This window comes from Oenanthe melanoleuca, chromosome 24 (assembly GCF_029582105.1).
Source record: "Oenanthe melanoleuca isolate GR-GAL-2019-014 chromosome 24, OMel1.0, whole genome shotgun sequence".
NCBI lineage: Eukaryota > Metazoa > Chordata > Aves > Passeriformes > Muscicapidae > Oenanthe > Oenanthe melanoleuca.
In genome coordinates, this window is record NC_079357.1 from 3,327,625 (window position 1) to 3,345,331 (window position 17,707).

General features: G+C 44.2%; 2 protein-coding genes across 4 annotated transcripts in view; both read left to right on the forward strand.

Annotated features, from left to right (window-relative positions):
• Positions 1 to 3,486, forward strand: part of UBASH3B (ubiquitin associated and SH3 domain containing B) — a 61,578-nt gene extending 58,092 nt beyond the window's left edge. Inside the window, exon 14 of the mRNA XM_056509454.1 lies at positions 527 to 3,486. Within this exon, the coding sequence (XP_056365429.1) occupies positions 527 to 664 (138 nt within the window). The 3' untranslated portion in view covers positions 665 to 3,486. The remainder of the gene's footprint in view (positions 1 to 526) is intronic.
• A 2,370-nt stretch (positions 3,487 to 5,856) lies between these two features.
• Positions 5,857 to 17,586, forward strand: CRTAM (cytotoxic and regulatory T cell molecule). Of its 3 annotated transcripts, none has more exons than XM_056509456.1 (12): positions 5,857 to 5,931; positions 8,971 to 9,111; positions 10,455 to 10,607; positions 10,795 to 10,926; positions 13,385 to 13,555; positions 13,924 to 14,016; positions 14,080 to 14,445; positions 15,206 to 15,268; positions 15,706 to 15,810; positions 16,208 to 16,354; positions 16,522 to 16,605; positions 16,715 to 17,586. In XM_056509456.1, the coding sequence occupies exons 1-12, from the start codon at positions 5,889 to 5,891 to the stop codon at positions 16,864 to 16,866; spliced, it is 1,650 nt and encodes a 549-aa protein (XP_056365431.1). In that variant the 5' UTR covers positions 5,857 to 5,888; the 3' UTR covers positions 16,867 to 17,586. The 3 variants fall into 3 exon arrangements, with proteins under 3 accessions (XP_056365431.1, XP_056365432.1, XP_056365430.1); XM_056509457.1 differs by having other exon boundaries at positions 14,260 to 14,445; XM_056509455.1 differs by having other exon boundaries at positions 13,924 to 14,445.
• Positions 17,587 to 17,707: the final 121 nt, after the last annotated feature.

The window sequence follows — 17,707 nt, forward strand, 5'->3', positions numbered from 1 at the left end:
GACCCCAAACTCCTCCAGCACAGCAAGCAGGGCACTTCAGCCCTACAGCACTTCTCATCCAAAGAGATGTTAACCATCTAAAGGCTGGAAAATCAAATGGGTTTTTTGCCTCCTCTCCTTTCCTGCCCTCTGCCAGCCTTGCAGAGGCTCCCTGGGGTATTCAGGGCTTATCTGGGAACCCCTGAGCTGCAGGAATATCCATATTTCCCCCAAAGCTGTGCTGGTTTGGGACAGCACTGGGTTTGAGCTATCCTTATTTAAACCTACATTCCATTTAAAACTACATTCCATTCAAAACTACATTTTTAAAACTACATTCCATTCAAAACTCAATTTTTAAACCCACATTCCAAGGGTGTAATCTGTTTTTTCCCAGTGTTTTGCACAGGCAATGGTGCAGTGTCAATCACCTTCTGAAAATGGATTTTGGGAAGGGGAAAAAGAGAAAAAAGGGGGAAATCCTGGAGTAGCACAGCAGGGAATCTGTTAAAGCTTTTTGCTTTAATTCTCATCTCTCTCCTCACAGATTCCCTACCTGGGGTTTTGCTCCTGTGAAGAACTGGGGGACACTGGTGTTTGGCAGCTCACAGACCCTCCCATCCTCCCTCTCACACATGGACCAACTGGAGGCTTTAACTGGAGAGAAACCCTCCTGCAGGAATAGGAAGAGCCCAGCAAGGACAGCCCATGGCCTTTCCCAGCATTGGAGAATGTCTTTTCTTCCTTGTGTTTTATTGACAGCAGGAAAAACCCTCATCATCTGTCCAGTGGGTCACTCAAAGCATATCTCACACAGCCACAGGCGTGCAAAAAATCCCATTTACAGCAAAAGGGGCTGGTTTGGAGGGGGAAATATAAAAATACATTTGAGGCTCTTGCACAGCACGACCTTGGGGTTGGTTTCCCCACCTTGAGGGAGCTCTGGTGACACTTTCACAATGGAAAGGAACAATGAGCCCCGTGGCAGGCAGGATGCTGGGGTTGTTTTCTCACTGCTATTTTTGCAAAGTGTCTGCAGGCTTGTTCAGCACCTCGTGCTTGCTCCACTCCCAGCCCCCAAACCCTCAGCAGCTTCCATAAAAATCCAGGTGTGTGCCCCAGGCTGGAAATGAGTCCAGCATTGCCTCTCCTCTGCCTCAGCAGACAGAGATGGGAGTGCTCAAAATGTTGGATATTGATTGATGTTGAGGAAAATTCCAAATTTCACATAATTTACAGGTGAAGTTTGAGCATCAAAAAGGGCAACAAAAGCTGGGAGGAATTTCTTTGAGATGGAAATAAAAGAAGCCTTTTCCAACCAACCCTGAGGGATTTAGGATGTTCAGATTTGGGTTTTTAGTCCTTTACTTTGGTTATTGAAATTCACCTGTGTCCAGACTCAGCCTAAAAGGTTTGTGCTGTTTGAAATTCCCTTCAGAAGGTTTGGAGAAGGGCTTTTCCCTTTTGTGCTGGGATTTTTGTGCTGGCCATTCACCCAGCAGTGGCTTTGTGTCCCTTTGGCACTGCTGGGGAGATTGTGCAGCCAGCAGGTTCCTCCAGGAGTGCTGGGGTGAAAAAGCTTCTGGAATTCAGCTGGAATTCTGAGTGCTTTGCTTCCTTCTCCATCATTCCTCATAAAGACAAAGCAGCTCAAAAAACCCCAGCACATTTCAATTTAGGAACAGCATCAAATGCTGTTTCTCCAGGGAGGGGAGGGTTGGGATTTGGGGGAAAGTGGAAGAGGAGGATTTTTTATTTTTTTGGGGGGTCACAGGGGGATCCTCTTGGTGCCAGAGCCTGCAGGATGCTAAAAGCAGCTGCATCCCAAAATACACCCCAGTGGGAATTTAGAGCATTAAGTGCCATCAGAGCAGGGGTTTTAGGATCAGAATTATTTAAAATTATCATCTTTGGGACAAGAAGTTGCTGCAGGCTTGCTGTCAGCAGGTAATTAAAAATGGGTTTAAATGGGGTGAAAGGGATTTAGGCACATCCTTTCTTGGTTTGGGCATTCCCAGAAACAGAACCATCCCAGAATGGTTTGGGTTGGAAAAGCCCTTCAAGCTCCTCCAGCTCAGGAGCAGGGACAGCCCAGGCTGGCCTGGGACAGCTGCTCTGGCAGCAGATGGAAACCAGCAAATAAAAAGCAAAAAGCAGCAGCCAGGGCAGGCTGGGGGGACTTTGTGCCATCCTTGGAGGCACAGACACCAACACTGGCCAGATCTGATGTTTATTAATCATGGAAAAATCAACTTTTGGGCTGGTGTCACCTCCCCCAGGCTGCCACAACAAGCAAGGGGTTTCAAACTGCAATTCCCTCTTCCCACAAGAGGTGAAACATTAGGGATGGAACAAACCCCAAGGGCTGAGCTCAGTTTGGAGCTCACAGGGAGAGCTCAGCACATCCTGCCCAATATCCCAGAGACCCCCACAGTCCATAGGAATATTCTCTTATTTTCACCTTTACACACCTTAGACCACTCATAAGTGCTTTATTATAGACTGAAAAGTCAGGGAGAAAATTTAGGACAAGGCAGGAAAAAATAAAACCAACCTGCCCCTGTGTGGTTTTGTTGCTGTCAGGTTAATTTTTAATTGTAATTTAAACTATTTTTGGCTGTGTACAGACATTCTGAAGAGCTTGATTTCCTCCATGCAAAAAAAGTTTAAATATTTGACAATCACACACAAAAAAAAATTTGGTTGCTGAGGTTTGTGAATTCTCCAGATTTTTTTTTGTTTCATGCCAGCAAGGTGTAAATTGGGGCAAGAAATATTGTTATATTTTAAAATATTAAAATAATATGTCTTTTAATATTTTAAAATAAAAAATTAATATCTTGCCTGTAGGAAGAGTGGAGGCTGCTCAGATCCTGCTGGACTTGAGTGACATTAAAAGGAGGGAACAAAAGCTGAATGCACAATTTGAGTGGTGTTAGCTGCTCTTTGGTACAGTAATAGAAAAAAAAAAAAAAAGTTGTTCTGGTTGAGGAGGTAGATGTTAAAATACTCTTCTTTAAATATATATATATATATTTTTGGATGTTTGGGAAATATTTTGACAATTGTAGTCTCGTCTCGAATTAGGTGTCAAGAATCACAGGGAGAAAAATCTTATTTTCTTCAGCATTTTGAGTTTTCTTGGGGGGTTTTGTGTTAAGCTGTCTCATGTTGAAAAGGCCTTTTGGGGGAAAAAAAGAGAAATTGAAAATTTGAAATTTAAAATTGAGAGGTTAAGAAAGCAAAATAATTGCTGCTTCACTTTCAGCCCATTGCTGCTCATTAATGTGGATTTCATGTCACTCCAGTCTTTTGTCCCACAACATTCACCTTGATCTCTCCAAAACCTTTTCCTTCACTGTGAGCTGCAGCACATCCCAAGTTTTATTCTAACAGATTTTTTCCTTCTCTCCACAATTAAAGCTGCCAAGAAGAAATGGTTCATTTTCATCATTTGCAATGTATGGCTTAGAAAAAGACAAGAATTAAATTGATATTACACTCAAATCAACAGAGCTTTGCTTGTTTATGCAAAATGAGGATCCAGATCGTGATAATTTCAGTAAAAAATTGATATTTCCCTTTTCACTCCGACTGAGCAGTTTCAGACAGAAGTTGGCTGAGGCCAGGAGCCTCCTGCTGTGATTAAATTTAATGAGAGTGGTAAATTTATCCCCAAATAATGGCTCTGGTTTGTGGTTTGGGTTCATTTCTTTAAAAAGAGACCCAGAGGAAATGATTTTGAAATCACAAATAGGAGTGAGGGGGGAGCAGACGTGCTTGGATGGGGACCACTGGACAAAATAAATGGAATTATTAGTGCCTGTGATTGGCTGCAAAGGTCTGAATCACTTCTTGCTGCTCCTCACTTCCTCAAATTCATCCCCCAGGGAATTTTCATCCCACAACAGAAAATACTCAGCCACTTCCTTTATTCCTTCCCATTAAAATGTATTTTCTGAATTTTCTTTTCATGACATCTCTTCAGACTTGATGTTATCAACAGCTCCTTTTTTTTTTTTTTTTTGTTTCATTTTCTACCTGTTGTATCATTCTGTTTATTATGATTTTTGTTTTTTATTTAGTGTGAGCAGATTGTATTTATTTGAAGGAAAAAAAAAAGTTTGCTGTTTAAAAAAACCCAATAATTGTATTGCCAAAAATAGCTGTAATTACCTGTGACATCTGTATTTTTTTATTTTGGGGGTGGGGCAGGCAGGGGGGTGGGTGGTTGTTTTTAATCTCAGTTTTGAGTGCTAACAACTGTTAAAACAACCACTGCATTTTAATTTGCTTCTCACATTAAATGGAATTCTCAGAAGCCAGACAAGAATATCTCGTAGGTGATTTAATAAAGATGCCAAGCACCCTTCCTATTTCAGATTTCCTCTGCAGTGTGCTGGGATTTTGAGCTGCATTTTTCTTTTCCTGAGGCTGAAATTCATTCACTTGACAGCAGATGGCACAAAATCCTCCCAACTCCGGTTTTCCATGCTCAGCTTTTCCCTCCAGATTCAGTTTTTCCCTGGAGTTATTTCACTCTCAGGTTTGGATGTGTGGAACTGAAGGCACAACTTTCAAACCAAAGTTACTTTTCCAACACATCTTTCTTAATCTGGATTTTTTAATCCAGTGAGAGTTTTATCCTTCAACCCAGCTCCTTGAAATTCATGACCTGCAGCTCTGTTTTCCAGTAAAATTGATTAATGATGATGAAAACAAAAGCCACAACTTTTATCAACCAAATATTCACTGAGTGATGCATTTCCCTGCACCTGGAAGTTTCGTGGAAACAGGTCCTAATAAATCAGGAATAAAACACACAATGCATATAATTAACCATTTTATCCACTTCACTCAAGCCCACAGATTTTAAACCATAATTATCTCATCAAATTCAGTTTATTTTGACAGTAATATCAAAATCTGAGCAGTTGCAAAGGAGGGCCAGAAGAGGATCTGCCAGAAATTCTTTGTTGGAAATCACAAGTGATAAGATGGATTTGGATAAATGTGATGTCAGTGGTTATCACACACCTGGGGAGACACAAAACTGGGATAATGAGACCTGCAAGGGGACAGGGGAAACCCAAATTGTGTCCCTGGGAGCTGCTGATGTCCCCATCCCTCCTCCCTGCAGAGCCCCAAAACTGCAATTCCCTTTTCCTATTGCTGCTACTCCAGTTAAAAAACAAATAAAACAAAACTCCAGCATCCCCCCAGGCAGAGCCAGCCCAAAACCTCCCAGGGCAGCGGCACAGTGGCACAAGAGTGACTTTTTTTATTGGAGAGATTGAAAATGGGTTTTCAAGCAGCTTTGCCACATCCACCAAGTAAGTGCTGCTCTTCTGGGCACCTCCTGACCTTGGGGAATGAAATCCTGTGGCACCACAGAGCAGGGTGACCCCAAACCCATATTTCTGTTCTTTTACCATCACAGAGCAGGGTGACCCCAAACCCATATTTCTCTAATATTTTACAATCATAGAAGCAGGGTGACCCCAAACCCACATTTCTCTGTTCTTTTACCATCATAGCAGCAGGGTGACCCCAAACCCACATTTCTCTAATATTTTACCACCACAGCAGCAAGGTGACCCCAAACCCACATTTCTCTAACCTTTTACCTTCTCCCTCTCTGTGCATCCCTCTGAGCTGAGCCAGGCAGGGCTGGGCTGGTGAAACTCCAGTCCCCCAGTGCTGTCACCCACCAGTTCCTCTGGTGGGACCCGTGAGGTCACTGATTTCTCAGCAGACACCAACACAGAGGAAACACGAGGTGGGGCCCAGACCCCGGGGCTGATGAAGTCACGGTAGAAGTGCTCCCCCCGTGCTGAAAAGGGACCTGTGGCAGCAGCAGCCCTGCAGAGGGAGGAAGCCCAGCCCAGCCCAGCCCAGCCCAGCTCAGCATGACCGTCCCCGGGGTGCTGCTCACCCTGCTCCTGCTGCAAGGTAAGACTGGCTTAGCTCATTCCAGCTCTCCTTTCCAGCCCAGCTGGGGAAACGCTGCTCCCAGAGCTCCAGCACACCAGGCACAAGGATGTGCTGCTGCTCTCTGGTGACAAAATAATAGTCACCCCGTTCCAAAGCTGGCCGGCTCCAACGGGACCAAGTCTGGCAGCTTGAGGTGACAAAGCTTTGGCGTCCCAGAAGATTCTGCCTAAAATTTGGCCAGAGGATCTCTGCTTGCTTTGCCTGGGTCAGAAATCCAAGTGCATTGTGTGAAAAGAGGCTGATAGAAGTCAGAGCAATTTAGGGAGGACTTGCAAAGTACTTTATAAAGAAAAGCACTTTGGATGATCAATCTCCTCACCCCTGCTGGAGGAGGCAGCTTCTTTGGATCTCCTGGATTTCAGACACAGGAGGGTGTGACAGGTTCATATCTGACTGTGTCAAACAGAGGATCTAACAGAGGACCAGGGGAGGAAGGAGCAAGGCAGCAGTCACACCCAGGATCCCTGCAGGCTTCAGTGCTGGCCTTTGCAGGAGAAATGGATGCACGATCCTGGGGCTGCAGCAATATTCCCTGTCCCTCCTCGACAGACTCTGGAGCAGAAGCCACTCTAGGGCTGTTGCTGACAATTTGCTAATTATCAGTACAAGCCCTCTCCCTCATTTTGCCACAGACTCCTGCAGGATGAATTTGTAGCTGCTGCCTTGGCTCCCAGAATTAATTCAGCTCCATTCACTGGTCAGCAGCCAGAACAAAAACAACTCATTAAATGAGGTGGCTGTGGGTTAGAGGCTCACAGATAACTCTGCACCAAAACTAACTCATTAATGGGGTGATTTGGGGTTAGAGGCTCACAGATAACTGCACCAAAACTCATTAAATGGGGTGAATTTGGGTTACAAGCTCACAGATAACTGCACCAAAACTAACCCATTAAATGGGGTGACTGTGGGTTAGAGGCTCACAGATAACTGCACCAAAACTGACCCAATAAATGGGGTGACTGTGGGTTACAGGCTCACAGATAACTGCACCAAAACTAACCCAATAAATGGGGTGACTGTGGGTTACAGGCTCACAGATAACTGCACCAAAACTAACCCATTAAATGGGATGACTGTGGGTTACAGGCTCACAGATAACTGCACCAAAACTAACCCAATAAATGGGGTGACTGTGGGTTACAGGCTCACAGATAACTGCACCAAAACTCATTAAATGAGGTGACTGTGGGTTACAGGCTCACAGATAACTGCACCAAAACTAACCCATTAAATGGGGTGACTGTGGGTTACAGGCTCACAGATATCTGCACCAGAACTAACCCAATAAATGGGGTGATTTTGGGTTACAGGCTCACAGATAACTGCACCAAAACTGACCCAATAAATGGGGTGACTGTGGGTTACAGGCTCACAGATAACTCTGCACGGATGCTCAGTGCAAGCCTCAGTGCAAGGAGCTCTCAGTCACTTCCTGGGGGCTCCAAGAACAGCAGCCAGGGTAGAAGCACTCTGCTCAGTGCCTCCTGCCATTTCCGGCAGGAAATTGCTGCCCTTTCCTGCCCAGAAGGCAGATCCATCACTCGGTGGCTTTTCCAGGTGGGATCCACACGGTACAAAAGCCACCATCCCTGAGCTGCCCTGGGGACATTCAGTGACCACGGTGGCTGCAGAGCAGAGCCCCTGTGCAGGGCTGAGCTGCCCTGTGAGTCATGCTCTGAATAAAACCCATTTTCCAGTGGTCTCCCATGGAAATTACATTTCTGCCCTGGTTTGGAAAAGCAACACCTCTGGTTGCTCAGCCTCGCTGCTCTCACCCCAAAGGTGTGATGTGCCAGACCCCACGCTGCTCTGGTGACAGGAAACCAGCACGGGGACAGAAATACCCGAGGGGGCTGTGGAAAACCACAGACATCCCCCAGCTGCCTCTAAACAACTCTCACCTCCTGCCACAGCTCCTCTCAGGGACAGCACAGCCACATCCCCATGGGAGCTGCTGGAGGGACAAAGCTGATCCTAGAGGTGCAAAAATCAGCTCCAGCAAAATGCCAAAAAAAAACCACCCCTTAATTTATGAGAAATTTAAAAATTTTAAGAACATTAAAATCTTCCCCAAAGCCCAGAAAGATTCATTTCCCCAAACTGCAGTGGGAACTGGCAGCCAACAGCTACCTGAAAAATCAAATCAAAACAAAACAGGAATGAAAACAAAACTCTCCTGCTGCCTTTTTGCTTAACTCCAACCCAGGCACCAATATTAATATTCTGCAGGGCATGGTTTTTGTCTGGAGAAGGCAATTCATTCCAGGTCATCAAATATTTTCACAAAGTGTTTTATCTGCCTTAGAATGTCTGCAGAGAAAAAACACATTTTACTGCCTGCCTGTGAAATGAGCTGGGAGAAGAGAGAGTGAAATTTCATTTTAGTAACCTGTGTCTTTGTGTTTGTTGTTTTTCTTTCAAAAGAAGTTTCATTTCTGAATAAAACAGCCTCATTTTTGGAGATGTTGGGAAATCAGTCATACACTGAGCAAATCAGGTTCAACAGCTCCAGAATGGGACATAAAATCAGAGAATGGTTTGAGCTGGAAGAGACCTTAAATAATTTAGTTATGATAATGGAATAAGTGAAAATTGAATATTTGTGTTGAAATACAGGGAAAGAGTGCATGAAATGGGTCTGCTTCAGTTCTTTATTGGCTAATAACGAAATACTTTCTTGGATAATATCTAAAACTGGTTTAATAATTAAATCTGGTTGTGCTGGCAGGTGAAGATCCCAAACTTTTGTCACACAGTGCCTATGATAACCTGTCCAACGACAATAATTTATTTAAATCTTTATATATTAAATATATAAATATATTTATATATTTATTTATACAACCATATACAACCAATGTAGAAATACTAAAAAAAAAAAGAAAAAAAAAAGAAAATTAACACATTACTTTGTACAAAACATCACTGCTTTGCTCTGTGTCACAATTCCCATTTGGTTTTTTTTCCCCTGGTGCGTGGCTGGGGGGTTTCCAGGGGCTGCTGGTGACTCTGTGACTCTGAAGGAAGGAGAAAACCTAAATCTTCACTGCAGCTTCAGCACCCTCAGCAGCACCAGCTCTACCCTGCAGTGGTTAAACCCCGATGGTTTCACCATTTTCCTCAACGCTCAGCAGGGTAAGTGTGAAACCCCAGCGAGGTGACACTTCCCCCCAGGGCTGGGGACACTGAGCTGGCCCTGCTGCCACCCTGGGGGACTGGAAATGTGTCTGGCTTGGTACAGAAAATCCTTTGGAGGCTCCTGCGGGCACCAGAGACTGATGGGTTTTGGGGATACCTAAAAACAGAGGCCAGACAAAATTAAGAGAATAAAAAGCAGTTCTATTTATTGAATGATTCAGGTACATTTAGGGCAGACAAAGCCCCCCAGGGGCTGCACCCAAAATGGACAATGGGTCACAGGTTTCACACTTTGATAAGTTTGGTCCATTTGCACATTGGGGGTTAATCTTCCAATTACAGCTTCAGGTAATGAAGTCATTTACCCCAAGTTTGCTCCCCCAAGTCACTTTTGTTTCCATCTCTCAGGCCTGAGGCAGTGAGGTGCCCTTGACCCATGTGGGAGTGGGGCTGATCCATTCAGGCTCCCAAAATCCCCAGCAGGCTGCGGTAGGAATTCCTCTTCCCTTCAGCAGTCAAATAACATGATTTTTTACTAACAAAACACTGGAGGAAGTCGCTCTCTATCAGTTATCTCTATGTTTGACATGTATTTATGTTCTCAGGATTTTTTGTTCTCAGGATTTTTTAGGAGTAGGGAAGGAACTGGGTGTCCATTGGGGCACACCCACAAGGACTGCAGTTCCCAAAGCATTTGGATCCTGGAGAAGTTCAGGCACATTGAATATTTTCCTTTTGCCATACAAAAGGAAGGTTTCTCCCCCTTGTTTAGGGAGAAACCAAACCTGGCACTGCACACTGAAGTTTCATTCTTCATCTGAGTCACCCCTGGGAGCCTCTGTCACGTTGATTCTCCAATGAACCACTTTGGGAATCAGTTCCCTCCAATTTTATCTACAAATATCCCAGACCAGTTATGAGTCTTACACCATGATGGTCTCAAAATCCTTTAATATTTAATCCATACCTTCCTGGGATTTCCTTCCAGCTCAGTATTTTGTCAAAACCTCAGCTGAAAACAAAAATTAAAATAAAAAGAGAGTTTTTGAGGTCTCTTTCCCCCTGCTGATTGTACAAACCCCCAGTTTCAGTTCAATTTAAGGGCAGAAAGTTGCATTTTTTGTTCTGCAACTGTGGGAAAAGTTCATGACTGAGGGCTCCTGTAAATTATGCAGCAGGAGGAAAGAATTAAAGATTAGAAAGTCAAGAGAGAGAAAGCAGAGTAGAGGTGCCCTAGGAGATGCTTTCATTAAAAACTTGAATTTTTTAAAATGCCACATAATAAAAACTCTCCTCATGCTTTCACTTGTACCAGCCCCTGTGGTTTCTTTTCCTTGCAGCTTTAAGAGACCAGAGGTACAAACTCCTCCATTACTCCAAGGATGAACTGTCCATCCAGCTGTGCAACGTGACTGTGCAGGATGAAGGAATTTACAGCTGCTTCTCCTACAGCAGCCACTTCCAGAGCAGGAGGCACAATGTTCAGGTTTTGGGTAAGTTATTTTTTGGGTAAGTTATTTTTTCCCAGAGGAGCAGAACAGAGCCAGCTCCTCAAATCCAGATTTGCATTTTTCCGTGGTGCTGAACACATCATTTTGCTTTTAGCTCAGTCCCCTCCAATAATGCTCATTGAAATAAGTAAAAAATTGCCCTAAATTGATTCTAAATTTCCTGCTGCAGCTGCTCCTTCCCATCCAGTGCTGGAAGTGTCCCAGGATGAAGGAAGAGGCATCAAACTCTCCTGCTACACCCAGGGCAGCAAACCCCAGCCCCAGATTTCCTGGCTGTTGGACAATGGGATAGAGCTCACAGGTAAGAGTTCAAAGACCAGGGACTGAGCACTGAAATTTGTTTTTATGGGTTTTGGGTGGTTTAAAAACCTGGAGGGTGAAATATCAGCTGGGTCTGCCACTCATCCCTGCAGCTTGGGGCAGGTCTGAGGAACAGTCAGAATGAAATTCCTGGGATAAAATAGAGCCACAGTCCTGGAACCTCAGCACTGAATTCCACTGGAAATCTCATCACCAAATTCCACTGAGATAAAATAAACTCAAAATCTTGGAACCTCAGCACTGAATTCCATTGGGATAAAATGAACGCAAACCCCTGGAATTTCAGCACTGAATTCCACTGGGAACCTCAGCACCAAATTCCACTGGGATAAAATAAACCCAAAATCCTGGAATCTCACAGTTAAATTCCACTGGGATAAAATAAACTCAGATCCCTGGAACCTCAGGACTGAATTCCAGTGGAATAAAATAAACCCAAATCCTGGAACCTCAGCACCAAATTCCACTGGGATAAAATAAACTCAGATCCCTGGAACCTCAGGACTGAACTCCACTGGGATAAAATAAACCCAAATCCCTGGAACCTCACAATTAAATTCCACTGGGATAAAATGAACCCCAAATCCTGGAACCTCACAATTAAATTCCACTGGGATAAAATAACCCCAAAATCCTGGAACCTCACAATTAAATTCCACTGGGATAAAATAAACTCAGATTCCTGGAACCTCAGGACTGAATTCCAGTGGAATAAAACAACCCAAATCCCTGGAACCTCATCACCAAATTCAACTGAGATAAAATAAATCTAAAATCCTGGAACCTCACAATTAAATTCCACTGGGATAAAACAACCCCAAAACCCTGGAGCCACAATTGCCAAGCCCCAGCAGCATTTCTCCTCCTTTAACCAGTCTGTTACACAAAAAACTGCCATTCTAACAGTGCTATAAATAAAATTATTCTAAAAATCACTGCCTGAGCAGCTCCAGTGCACATCTGTATCAAAATGTGAGAACAACACTCACAGATGCAAATGTCTTTTCTTTCACACATCAACAAGCTCTTACTTGTGTTTTGCATCATCAAGCAACAGATTTAAAGCTGAATCTGCAACCTCCCCTGCCCCAAGATGGTTTATTTTTAAATAAGAGCTCTAGAAAACAGCAGAGAATTGTGTTTTCTGGCCTGACTGTAGATAGAAATTAGAGTTAATAATAAAAATAAATCAGGTTGGCAGATACATGGGTGTTAATGCAGAGAAGGTGCTCTGGAGCAGTGCATGGGTGGTGAAAAGCAGCTTTTGAAGCTGTGTCTGGAAGAGCTGGGCTGTGTGTGAGGGTCTGGGGAATCATAAAAACCTCATTCCTGATTTTTTATCTGCTTTTTAGTGTTTTCCTAAAACCAGGGGGTTTTCCAAGCATGGAACAACCCTAATAAAGTGATTTTTTTGTGACATCACAACACAGTTCTGACTCTAAACACTTCCTTCAAGCCAGCAATGCATTTCTGCAATATTTGAACAAAAATCTCTCCTTATCTTTATCTCCTCCTTGCCCTTGGGGCAGAGGAAATATCTGGGCTGTCACCTCCCAGCCCCCAGGGCCTGAGCTGGTTGGTTTATCTGGGGCTGGTTTTGCGTAAGAGGTGGGAGACACAAATTTAATTGTTTGAAAGATCAAAAAATCATTCCCCTAATCCACCATTTCTCAAATTTCTGAATGTGTTTTTCTCCATTTTTGAAGGCTTGGAGTAACTCTCCTTCCATTCCCAGCTTTAATCACTTCCTGCAAATATTTACACTAATCAGAAAATAGCTAATAAATCTTAATTACTGGCAACACCTCAGTTGCACCAGGGCTCAGCAGGGACAAACCAGCTGTAATTACTGAGCTGCTGCTGACAAAGTTGATTTCCTTCCCAGCAAAACCACTCTGAAATCCTTTTGGAGCTCTTGGGGATGGACAAGAGAATTGAGAAATGCTGATCTATAAAAGTACAGTTGGAACAGGGGATTTCTTTCATTTAAGGGTAACAGAGCAATGGGGAAGCATCAGAACCTCTGCACTATAAAGAGAAATATTTATCCTTCAGGTGAACATCTGAAACACCTCCCTCTGTTCAAACACATCCCTGGCCACATCAAATACTTTATTTTTCCATGTCACCAGTTTACCTGGAGGACTGGGAATCACATCAGCTCCCCCCTAATTCCTTGTGGCAAGGCAAAGAATCCTGGTGTTTAACTTCCAACAGCTGGAAAAAGGGAAGAGTCAAACCTGTGCTGTAGGAGAGATGGAGAACAGGATTTCAGGGTGATAGAAATGCTTTTATTTATTGCTGTGGACTAGAAACACTCACTTTTTTTTTTTTTTTTTTTTTTTTTTTTTTGGTTGTTGTTGTTGTTGTTGTTGTTGTTGTTGTTGTTGTTGTTGGTTTTTTTGTTGTTGTTTTTTTTCTTTCCCAATGGGTGACAGGTGACACCAAACACCAGCTGGGAGCTGATGGGAAGAAATGGAGCACAAGCAGCACGCTGAGGATCCTCAGCTACAGCCCCCAAGGGACAGCCAGCTGCATCCTCCAGCACCCTGCTCTGGGAGGAGAGAGGCTGATGGCATCTCTCCCCTTCCAGGACCTGCCCAGCGCGGGTACTGCAGCTCTGGCCCTCCCGGGGTGGTGACAATGACACAGGCACACACAGAAGCTCAGTCTGTCACCCTTTGTGTGCTTTTAAATGAGGAGCCTGGGGCAAAAAGGGTTTGGCAAATCTGAGCAGCAGCACCTGGCCCAAGCTGCCCACAGCAAAGTGTTTCATTTTATTCCTCATTTCAGAGCAGCAAATACATTCTGAGGACAGGAAAGCTGAGGGTGGGAGGATGGGACTGAAGGTGAAACACTTGATCAGACAGAAAACCCAAACAATGACAGCATGGAGCAGGGCAGGGTCGTTTATCAAGGATCTGTTTGGTGGCAAAGCCTCTTCTGATTTTTGTCATTTTTGGGGGGATTTCTTTAGGCTGCAAACAACCAACCAGACTTTCAGAGGGTGCAGAAGGTCCCAGCACTTCAGAGAATCCAGCAGTTCCCAGTTCTCCAGAGAATCCAGCAGGTACCAGCCCTTGTGCATCCCCAGGGAATCCAGAAGATTCCAGCCCTTCTTCCTCCCCAGAAGATGCAGAGGTTCCCAGCCCTTCTTCATCCCCAGTAGATGCAGAAGTTTCCAGCCCCTCTGCATCCCCAAAATATCCAGGAGTTTCCAGCCCCTCTGCATCCCCAAATGATCCAGGAGTTTCCAGTTCCTCCACATCCCCAAAATATCCAGAAGATTCCAGCCCTTCTTCCTCCCCAAAAGATCCAGAAGTTTCCAGCCCTTCTTCATCCCCAAAAGATCCAGAAGATTCCAGCCCTTCTTCCTTCCCAGAAGATGCAGAGGTTCCCAGCCCTTCTTCATCCCCAAAAGATCCAGAAATTTCCTCCTCCCCAAAAGATGCAGCACCAACACCAACCCAGCCAAACCTCACAGATGTCACATCAAACGGTGAGTTTGAGTCAAACCTTTAATTGTAAATACAGAAATGCTGCAGGGCACGATCCCAGAGCACAGAGGAGTGTGGGACACGGAGCACAGCGTTTCCTGCTCGTTCCCTTGCTGTGCTAGCAGCCAAATCCCGGTTTTGGGGGAAGAAGGGCACGGCCAGGCTGGGATGCTCCGGGTGGGCTGCACTAGATGGCACTGTGCAACAACTCTTCATCCGTGCCCGCCCCAGCCTGCACTGCCCAAACCTTGGAGAGCTTTTTCCCAGCACAATCCAAAGCTCCACAGACCAAATAAATCACCCAAAACCCCACCAAGAGTTTTGCACCTGCTTAGCAAGACAGGTCCTGCAGTGACAAATCTGCTGCTTTAGAAACGCCCGAGTTTCTGAGATTTAAAAGTGATTTATCAGTGATTGCAAACAGCACAAAATGATAAATACAGTCTGGTAAATCCTGACAGGTGTCAGGACAACATCCATGGAAAGGGAACCTGAATCTTTTAAGAGGAGATGGAACCAGAGGGGCTTTCACATCCCTTCCAAGCCAAAGCACTCTGGAATTCTGTGGCTTTTAATGAGTGAGAAAAGGAAAAGAAAATCTCTTATTAATGCAAAGTTTTGGTACACACAGCACACACCATCATTTCAGTATTGCAAATCAAAGCTAATGGTTATATATATTTATGGATTAAATATAATTATACCTAAGGATGAACTGTCTGTGTCCATAAGAAATCAGAGCTCACCTCTCTGTCTGCACAGGGCCTGAAGAAACAACAACAGCAGAAGAATTGGGAGGTTCATCCAGTTCTGGGGGTTCCAATGGTAAGAAATTTCCTCACCAGACACTGGGGGTGGTGGCAGAGGACAGAGCTTGTCAGGAAAAGAGGAGTCAAGGACATGAATACCAAAATATTTGCTCTAAGCAAATATTGCTCATTTGCTGTTTTTTCAGGCAAGAGGAGCAAACTGATGGACAGGGAAAGTTCCAAAATAACCAAGCTCATCTTGGTTTTAATTTGGCTGTAAATTGTTTCTCTAATAATGTGTTAATAAATATAAATAAAATTAAATTATAAATAAAATAAAATACAAAGTATTTGAAATACTAAAATGCACATAATAAAATTAATTGCAGAGTTAGGGAGGTGAGCACAGACCTTACCTCAGGGGCAGTACCTGCTGCCCTGAAGCTGCTGGGGAAATGAGCATCTCTTAAAGATCCCTTCAGAGAAATTTTTTTCTCCTTTCCCTTCCTGCAGGGACTGAAACAACTCCCAGTGGAAATGTCACCGAGGAGGAACCTCCCAGGACAGAGGTGCCACCTCCACATGAAAATACAACAGGGATTCCCACCCCCACCCTTGGTATGAGCACTTTAATGAGATCCCAAACCTGCCATGAGCTTTCTGATTCTGCCTGAGCACAAACCCCTCCAAACCTTCTGACAGGTTAATCCTCTGCCCCTGGGGGATGCCACAAAACACAACCATCTGTATCACCCCAAAAAATCTAAATTTTACTGTTTGCTGTGCCAAAGCACAAGGCCACCGAGTTCAATCAGTTCTTGTTCATTCCACAAAAAGTTAAGTCCAAAACTTCATGAGTGTGAATTCAATATTCACAAAATGAATTCATTATTCACATTGAGGTGAATTCTTCACAATTCATTGGGTGAATTCTGCCTTCCCACCATATTCACCAGGTGAAATCATTCTTTGTTCATTACCAGGCACAATTTAACAACACAAATCTCTGTTCCAGAGCGAGATCCTGAATTCAAAGGCATCATAAAGAAGGAGAAGAATCTCCTGCTGCCCATCCTGGTGGCTGCTCTGATTTTTGTGCTGCTCATCATTGTCCTGCTTTTCATGGTGAAGCTGAAGAAAGCCCATGGAGTGTGGAAGAGAGGTGAGGCTTGGAATTGTTGGCTCAAGCCCATCTCTGAGTGTCAGGCTGATAAAATCCCCATTTTATGACTCTTCTCTCAGGATTTTTATGCTCAAGGCAGAGGGTGAGAAAGAATCATGGAAAAAAAAAAAATCTCATCCTCATCATTCCATTTGTTTTTTCCACAGAAAATGATGTTTCAGAGCAGACACTGGAGAGTTATAAATCCAGATCTAACGAAGACAGTCCAGGCCATGAGAGGAATGGACAAGGTAAAAAGCTTTAATTAACAGAAATCATTATTATTTTATTTAATTGCTGCTGTGACCACAGCAGGTGGCAGCCATTAATAATAAATAATAAATATGTGTTGTGTTTTAGCTGTAAATCCCAAATCCAACATGCAGTATATAACAGAAGGACATGTGGAAACCCCAGAGAAGAATCCAGAAACCCCAGAGAAGAATCCAGGTGACAAAACCATGGCAATAAGTGAGAAAATGTTTCAGTGTGGAAGGGAGACAGATGTATAAGTGGAAAAGGTGCAGCTTGCTGATATTTGTATTAAAGTTGCCTGGGGTTCTGATTTCAAGGAGCAGAAGGGACAAAGGGCTCCATCCCAAAGTCCCTGGGGGTGGTTTTGTCACCTGGACTGATTGCCCTGGAACCCTCAGGGGATTTCAGGACCAGCTCATCACCCCCAGCAGCAGTCAGGGCCCTGGGAAGACATCTGGGCACAAATGAAGAGATTTGTGATCGGTTTTGTCACCTCCTCTGTGACACGGGGCTGAGCAGGGAACCCCAGCTGCTACAAACCAACTGTGACCCCAAAACCTGGACTTCCAGCTGGACTGAACCAAGCTGGGAAGCAGCCTGATGTCCAAAGGGTTCAATTTAAAATAAAAACAGAAATCCAACCCAAATTATTCTATGATTTGTGGATTCTGTGAAGTCTCCAGATGTGAAGGGGATGTTCCACATGGGACTGCCCAAATCCTGGGATCAGGACTGGGAGTTCCCCAGGACTTTACAGGAACCCTTGCTGTTCCAGAAGGGTAAAAACAAATCCCTAAAATAAAGGAAATGTTAATTTCAAAACCCAAAACCTCCCTGGCAGCTCAGGGCTCTGCCACCCCCGTGGGAAGGAAGTTCTTCCCCTCCAGTTCCTCCCTGGCTTTCCTGCACCGAGAAGCCCAAACCGGACACTGTAAATCTCATTGATCTCATTAAATAAAACTCACTCAACATTATTATTTCTCACTGGAAGCAGGAAGAAATTATGGAAATTGGGGTTTGAATACCGAATGAGATAAAAGCCCCTGCTTATTCCGTTTTCCAATGGAAACAATTCAGTATTTCAATGGAAACAATTCC

Coding starts and splice junctions, on each gene's coding strand:
- CRTAM (XM_056509455.1), top strand. CDS start 5,889: ATGACCGTCCCCGGGGTGCTGCTCACCCTGCTCCTGCTGCAAG. Junction 10,608..10,794: donor GCACAATGTTCAGGTTTTGG/GTAAGTTATTTT, acceptor TTCCTGCTGCAG/CTGCTCCTTCCCATCCAGTG. Junction 15,269..15,705: donor CAGTTCTGGGGGTTCCAATG/GTAAGAAATTTC, acceptor CCCTTCCTGCAG/GGACTGAAACAACTCCCAGT.